Below are 8,033 nucleotides of genomic sequence, written 5' to 3'. Positions count from 1 at the left end.
TTTTGAAACGTCTAATGAATAAATCAACGTGGCATAGGCCTACACAAATATGTTGATGTTCGGTTTGTGGAACGACGATTGGTTATCTCTGTGCTCCGAACGAACTCTTTTGCCTGGATTCGAGGAGGAAAAAAATGGCAGCGCTATCCGGTATCCTTCGGACGTCCATACCCTAAACCCTACCCTAATCTTAACCCCTACCTTTACTTTAACCCTAACCTTAACCATAACCCTTACAAAACCCTATTCTTAACCATTACCTTAACCATTTTACATGTCAACTTCAATTGGTTAGGGACGTCCTAAGGATCCCGGTTTGCACGGACCAAACAAAATAGTAGCCAGAAAGCATGTAAATTGACAGAGTCACGTGAACAGAGAAATATAAATCCATAGAAGAATATGCTGAAACTCTATGGGGGAACGCACGTTGGATCATGCACCCTAAAGTATGGTCGCTCGAATCAGAATATTCGACTGACGGAGAGGAATAAACAATATCAAGACCAGCAGAGTTTATATCAACGAAGTTTGGAGCGGAAACTTGGCAGGGAAACATGGACGAAGGTTATTCTATATTCTATGTAGCTCTGCTTAGATCTCTCTGGCGTCCCTCTTTCCTGGGAAAGGAGAGGGGACTGACTAGCCTCCGAGATGTTGTTGGGTATCTATTTCCAAGATGTTGTGTTGTGTAGCCTACCGCCCACAGCGTTTGCTATATACTTCGAGTTTTTTTGTGCGCTTTTTACAGAGCTTTATGGGTGACAATGGACACCTGTCCTTTGCGTCAAATACAAAGTTATTTCACCTTTGTTGTTAGAAAATTAAAAGTGACGCAAGTGCAGATGGAAGTTCATAGCTGATATATAAACACTTCAATATCCAAGTTGGAGTAGCCTATGATGGCTATTTATCAGATAGCCAGCAAAGCAAAGCAACTGCAAGCAAATTCCATCTGCTGGCAAATCATGTAAATAACGTTTTTTTTATATATGTTCTTTATGAGTTGGTTACCCGCTCTGGAAAATAAATACTTTGCATATGAATTGTGTACAGGACAGAATACATTTCAGAAACTGAATAATTTTCCCAAATAAGTTTTACTGGAACGAATAGAAAGTGATTTTATTGATGTTTTCACATTGTATTCTCAACTTGCTTTCAGGAGGTCTGGGCAAAGGTGGCGATAGAGGAGAGGAGCCAGGATCCTTGCTGGGTGGGCAGCAACAGTCCATGCACGGCGCAGGCCACTGCAAGTGGTTCAATGTGCGGATGGGCTTCGGGTTTATATCCATGACTAGTCGTGGGGGAACTCCCGTAGATCCTCCTATGGATGTATTTGTTCACCAAGTAAGTTAAATTGAATTATCTATGGATAGAAATAATCCGCCGATAGATAGTCAAGCTGAACCCTCATGTCTACACGAGTTGGATACAAATTGTTCCACTCCTATACGAAGTGACCACACAGCGCAGGCTATTGGATAGTTTATATCTCAACCAGATATCTCTGAGACACATGCACATTGTTGAGGGGCAGTGGTAACACCTAGTTGGAGAATCATAGATTCTGAGTCCTCATGAATGAGCTGTTATTTAGGATGTCTGTAGGACTACAGGAAATAATTAACATTTGGAAAATTATTGTTATAGTAAAATAATTTTGCATTGTAAAAATGATTGATTGATGTTACTCGTCATGTTTTATAGACCCAGAAGACTGGGAAGGGCCTCTCTATAAGAGGGTTTTTTCTGAAGCCAAAGAAAAGATAGGTGGTGCATGCATGGTGGTGGTCAGGTTAACCGTGTGCTTATAGGCCAACCTCACAACCAGGTTTAGATTTTGGACATTATTTCACTCCTGTGTGGGCTTTGGGCTGTATATGTTATAGCCCTGCTTCACCATCCTATGCTATGTTGCGGAATTCTATTGACACTTTACAGCCTAATTAGAGCCAGAATTCCAGAAAATCCACCAAAATATTGCCACATTTTAGGTGTGCTTGTTTTAGCTTGCCTAGTCCCAAATCTGTGTGGCTCAATTGGTAGAGAATGGTGCTTGCAACGCCAGGGTTGTGGGTTAGATTCCCACAGGGGACCAGTGCGAAAACCTATTGCACTCACTACTGTAAGTTGCTCAGGATAAGAGTGTCTGCTAAATGACTCAGATGTAAATGTAGTAGGATTTGCTTGGGCAGCATAGGTTTGGGGAGTGGTGTTGTGGGGATCATAGTGTATGATGCGATGGGAGACTGGCTGGAGTGGATCCTTGGTTATAAAAGCCCATCTGTCCATCTCATCTCACTGTGTTTGGCAGGCTCCTCCTTCCTTCCAGGGCTAGGCTAATACCAGTCTTTGTTTCTTCCTGGTGTTTTTTTCCCTCAGAAAGGGGAGAAGGAAAAAAAGCTACCTACCTACTTGTGTTCACGTGACTTCCTCCTTACAGTGAGTCATCTATTGATAGAGGGACTGATTATAGAGAAGACTGATTTCTATGGCCAGCTGATGAAATGCCTATGACGACAGTGCAGCTAACTACTAACCAACACTGTTGGAGCAATGCAGTTGCAGTATGTTATCTGTCTGTGTGCTTTTGACCACTGCTTGTTTGATGTTCAATCACTGTCTCCATGGGCGTTTGAGACCACTTCAATGCATGATTTACTCACTCTTCAATTACTATTCAGATTCATTTTAACTGGGAAATATTTGGTGCATGAATCTGAGACTTATTTCTGGGAATGTTTCACAAAGTTGCGTGGATTGATATACTGTAGGTTTCCTTGCATAGCTTGAATGTGACTAACAAATGACTAACAGGATGCTTCTGTAGACAGGACTGTGGAGAGACCGCATATGGCCTTGTAGAAAGAACTGCTTCAAGTGGTGGAATTTCTCTCTTTAAACTGGGAATATGTTGTGATCTGTTGACGATGAAACAGTTGAAGCTCAACAAACGCCTGTGGTATCTTCAGGAGGTAAACACACTGAAGCCTGACCCAGCCTGAACTCTAGGGTTTTGTCATTTATTCATCATATCTGGCCTCTCATTCATATCACGTTTCTCTCAATCAAGCCGTCCAGTGGCAAAAGCTTCCTCCACTATTGGAAGAGCTAGTAAACAGACCATGTGCTGGGAAAATGAAATGAAAGTACTGTATATACCCCGTACCCTTCCTCTTTCTCCTTGCTCTCTTTTTCTGTCTTTCTCTTCTCTTCTATGCCCTTTTTCATTCCCACATTCTCCAGGCCACTTACCCTCCCCAACTGAAAACAGGCAAAATGGCTGCTGTGCTGGGTTGGTCTGTGGTAGCTCAGAGTTTAGGTGGCTCCAGCAGGGCTAACAGAGTTATGTCAGGAGGACGACGAGGTGTCTGGAGCAGAGAATCCTGAACCTATGCTTTGACTTCTGTTGAAACGCAAATCGGTGACTACGAGTGACTCGTAGAAATATGGGCTAGATTAGTTGTTGGCCTCTGTAAAGGGTTACGTTTCGATGCATGTTGTTTCATTAGGATTCATGAGTTATTCCATTTTTTTTATTTGTTGCTAGATTCAATTATTCGTTTTTAGGGGAGGGGGTTTGTCACTGCAGTTGTTTGTATTGTGAACTGGGGGTAAATTGGCTTAATTAAGGCTGTAGTTGAGGTAAAAGTTGCTGTAAATGTATGATTTAATTTTGTAAACATTTATTTTGGACAAGATCCATGAAAATGTAATTAGATGTAAAATAGTAAAAGTTAATAGTAAAACTTGTTTATGAAAAGTTGTTTAAGAAAAGGAATAAAGCTCTAATTGAGAGATTATTAGCATATTTTGAATATATTCAAAACCTAAATTATCTGTGTTTAATTTGATAAAACATAAATAGTATTACCATTTATATACATACTATTTAAATGTTTATAATAAAATAATTGTGAAATAGTATTTTCTATTTGGTAATTGTGTTTTTCTTTGATGGATGAAATGTATATTTTTTTAAACTCATGAACCTCAACCAATCAATTATTATTATTTGACACATGAATAGATCATACATACAAATAAGGAAAGGGAACCAACTGTTTTAAAGTTTCACAAACAGTAAGATATGATTTAGTTTTTAATACATATTTTATACCTGTAAAAAGTATGTTTTTGTATTTGATAATGGGACAATAGTGATGCTAATAGTAGTAATTATAATATATTTGTTATTACAAGATTATATTCAACAAATGCATTTTTTACACCAAAATCCTGTTTCACATGCCATTAAATCATTTCAGAAACATATAGTGATCTATATTAGCAACTGAATGCCTAAGATTCCTATGATTGAGTTCACAGATCATCGTGTAAGACTGAAACTTGACTTTTCTTACTAGCACTGGCTTTGCTGATAGCTGCTTTACTGAGGACAGTTTTACTCACTCCGACTGTGAGATGTGGTTGTCTCACCCAGCTACGTTAAGATGAATGCATTAAGAAAGTATAGTGTTCTGCTGTAGTATGCTATAAACGTCCATCTGAATCCTCTGGTATAGGAAGTGAACCCATGTGCTCAGTCCACAGCGACAGACCCAGGGAATGGCAGGGAGCAAGTGACTGTAGGGATCAGCCATTATGACGGCTATGTCTGTCTTTACCATAAAAGTAATCCTCAAGCACGTATTTGGATACATGGTAGAAAGTTATCAAACGTAATGTAGATAGATGAATTTGATTCATCTATTTGCTTGATTGAGACCTAGATGGAGAGGTGGGTTGATTTAGTTTTACTGTGTGTGACTAGACCATGAGATCCCTGTGTAACCTGTGTCTTCTTCTCCCTATCCTGCCCCTGTCCTATCCTCCTATCCCAGAGCAAACTGCACATGGAGGGCTTTCGCAGCCTGCGGGAGGGAGAGCCACTAGAGTTTACCTTCCAGTGGTCCCCCAGGGGCCTGGAGTCTGTACAAGTCACGGGCCCCGGGGGAGGCCCCTGCTCGGGCAGTGAGAGGAGACAGAAACCCAAACCCCCGGCCCCGCCGCAGAGATGGAAGCCGAAGGGAGACCGGTGAGTGAACCATAGAAATAGAATTACTAGCACAGACTTTCCTTTCAAGTCAATGTTCTGTTATGGGTGAATATAGAGTGGTTAAGACCTGCTGCTGCAGGCAGGGAATTGATACTGAGACTGGCAACAGAACAGATGATGTTGGAAGGAACAGGGTAGTACTGCGGTGACCATTAGTGGTGTGTGTTTGTGTGTGCGTACATGCGTGTGCCTGTGTAGGTGTGCATTGATGTAATATATTTAGCAGGAGCTGCATATTCGTATTTACCTGTGTATGATTCAGAGGTTCTGTGTGGAGTATACCTGCTGCATTATTTACATTATGTCAAAGGTTCACATTTGTAGAGGTTCTGTTTTAACAGCTGTTTCCCATCCAGATGCAATGTTGTATTGTATAGCAAATATCACTTTAGATGTTATGGTGGATACTAATTTTATGACCTGAATTAGGCCTATGCAACATCAATTATCACATTTATTTAACAACGCATACCGGTACTTCTTTTTTGTGTAGACATTTCATCCTAATTTCCCTCCCCATTGTTATAATGTAGGAGGGATCTTTCTTCAAAGGAAGGAATAGAAATATGTTGAGGTCAGTGTGTTGACCTCTAACCCCTGACCTTTCTGGGTCAGTTACAGAGCTGCTGGTTGGATCCAAATAGGCAGATTAAAGACATTTTATAAACGCTACATTCCCTTAGTACATCTACCAGAATGTATTTTTTTATATTCTTTATATTGGTTTATTATATTTTTTATTTCATGGATTGATGTATTTCAGTGTTACACTGTTAAACTCTTGGCTCCCCGATCTTTATAAACATTGACAATATTTGAACATTTTGGAATTTACAAATAAATTGTGCCAACACCTTTCTCTTCACTTGAGTTATTGGTTGACTTGAAAGTCAAACCTCAGCTGATTTGTTGTTCTGTGCAAGTATTAGAAATGATGCAAACATAAACGTTGCGGGAACTATGTAACCATGTGTCTAAACAGTGCCTGCCTATGTGATTGATATGTTATAAAAACAGAGATTCAGCACACTTGTGAAACCTTTACTACCAGCATGGCAGCTTGTCTTGTGAAAACTGGTTTTTCACTCTTACCAGCTAGAATGGGAGTCTATGTGGTGGGGGTTGGGGAGTGGAGGAGGGGGTATTGGTAGGTAACCTCCCAAGCAAGCGAACTAGCCTGGATGAAACCTAAATTCCAATGCCCTTCCCCCTCTCCTCTCCTTCCCTCTCCCCCCTCGCATCTTCTAATTGAAGATGCCACCGAGAGGGACCCCCTGTAAGCCTCCAGCTCAGTCATGCGAAACTCTTAGTTTCCATCTGAAAGAGTTAAAGCTGCAATATGTAACTTTTTGGGTGACCGACCTGAAATGTAGCCTTATAACATCTGACTGCAAGTTAATAATGTGGTAATGATCCTATCTGTTTATGACCTGATATCTAATGATCAGGTCTATTGCAAATGAATTGGTATGATTTGCTCTTATATTAACCAGTTAATTTGATAGCTTCCTATTTGATTCAGTAAAACAGACCATGTGACAGGCTGAAGTAACATGCCTTGGTTCCCTGTGTGGAGCCCTGCTTTGTTTTGCCTTGTCATCAATGTTTCGCCTTGTCATTGTTTCCGCCTGTGAGCAGCGTCTTGGTTATTTATTGCAGGCCTTAGGCCTGTTGTAGACATACTTAATTTCTATATACATTTGGGTAAGCAATACATATTAGCATGTTGGCAACTGTTATTAAAGCGCATTTTAGCAGGGAAAATAATGATCTATTTATCTATTTATTTTATTTGTCTCATCTCTTGATGAGACCACATATGAAAAGTATTGTATTTGCATTGGTCGCTTTAACTGTTTTCTTGTAGGTTCAGTATTGGAGTATTCTATGGTGTATTCTATGGAGTATTCTATGGAGTATTCTATGGAGTATTCTATGGAGTATTCTATGGTGTATTCTATGGTGTATTCTATGGTGTATTCTATGGTGTATTCTATGGTGTATTCTATGGTGTATTCTATGGTGTATTCTATGTGAAATGCTGCCATCTAAAGGATACATTTGGACCAACAGATTTTGGGTAAATATAATTAAACCAATCTAGTAAGCATGTTATAATTGGATTTGTACCATAATGCATTACATTCTAGAGAAATTGTAATGATATCCCATATAAGAAGTTCTAGGTTTTATTTCAGAGTAAATACACACTTTCAGCCCTGAAGTTGAAAGAAATGTCTTGTTTGTGAAATGGAATGTGACAAGGATCTCCACTCTCTGTCTTAGATGCTATAACTGTGGAGGACTAGACCACCATGCCAAAGAGTGTGGCCTGCCGCCCCAGCCAAAGAAGTGCCACTACTGCCAGAGCGCAATGCACATGGTGGCCCACTGTCCTCACCGGCCCCCCGGCCCCTTGTCTCCTAGCCATGCCACAGCCACTCAGGGAAGACGCACTACTGTGGACCAGTACCCCTCTACCTCCTCCACCACCTCCTACAGCCCCAGTCCCAGGCAGGGAAACAGGCACTCCCAGCCCTCTCAGGACAGTTCCTCCCCCCTCAGCAAGTCAAGTCCTTCAGCAAGTCCTCCAGCTCTCCGGAACACCCGGCACAGATCCAGAGGAGATCTGGAGCGCACCACAGGTGGAAACAATCCTGACCCACAACCACCATGGACGGATGCCACCTGTTAGTATTACCTCTGGTCCAATAAAACCACCTTCCTTCAGTCTGATCAGTCTCCTCCTCACACAGACACATCCTGAGCTACCTCTGGGGCAACCTCAAGCAGATCCACATTTCTAAACAAATGGACAGTGAAGTATCTATTTTACTTCCCCAATCCCTCCCATATTCTCCCTTTACCAAACGCTGTACATCTTAGCTACCTCCTGGGCCAACTCAATCCATCTCCACATAGATAGACCTATAATCTTAGTTACCTCCTGGGCCAACTCAATCCATCTCCA

At 41.1% G+C, this 8,033-nt stretch overlaps 1 protein-coding gene across 1 annotated transcript; it reads left to right on the top strand.

Moving 5' to 3' along the window:
- The first annotated feature begins 386 nt into the window (after positions 1-386).
- Positions 387-7,796, top strand: LOC115176942 (protein lin-28 homolog A-like). The gene is made up of 4 exons (XM_029737355.1): positions 387-567; positions 1,166-1,350; positions 4,848-5,041; positions 7,349-7,796. The coding sequence occupies exons 1-4, from the start codon at positions 558-560 to the stop codon at positions 7,755-7,757; spliced, it is 798 nt and encodes a 265-aa protein (XP_029593215.1). The 5' UTR covers positions 387-557; the 3' UTR covers positions 7,758-7,796.
- The last annotated feature ends 237 nt before the right edge of the window (positions 7,797-8,033 follow it).

The sequence above is a fragment of the Salmo trutta genome, chromosome 37, assembly GCF_901001165.1.
Source record: "Salmo trutta chromosome 37, fSalTru1.1, whole genome shotgun sequence".
NCBI classification, from domain to species: domain Eukaryota; kingdom Metazoa; phylum Chordata; class Actinopteri; order Salmoniformes; family Salmonidae; genus Salmo; species Salmo trutta.
This window is presented reverse-complemented; position numbering and strand designations above follow the sequence as displayed.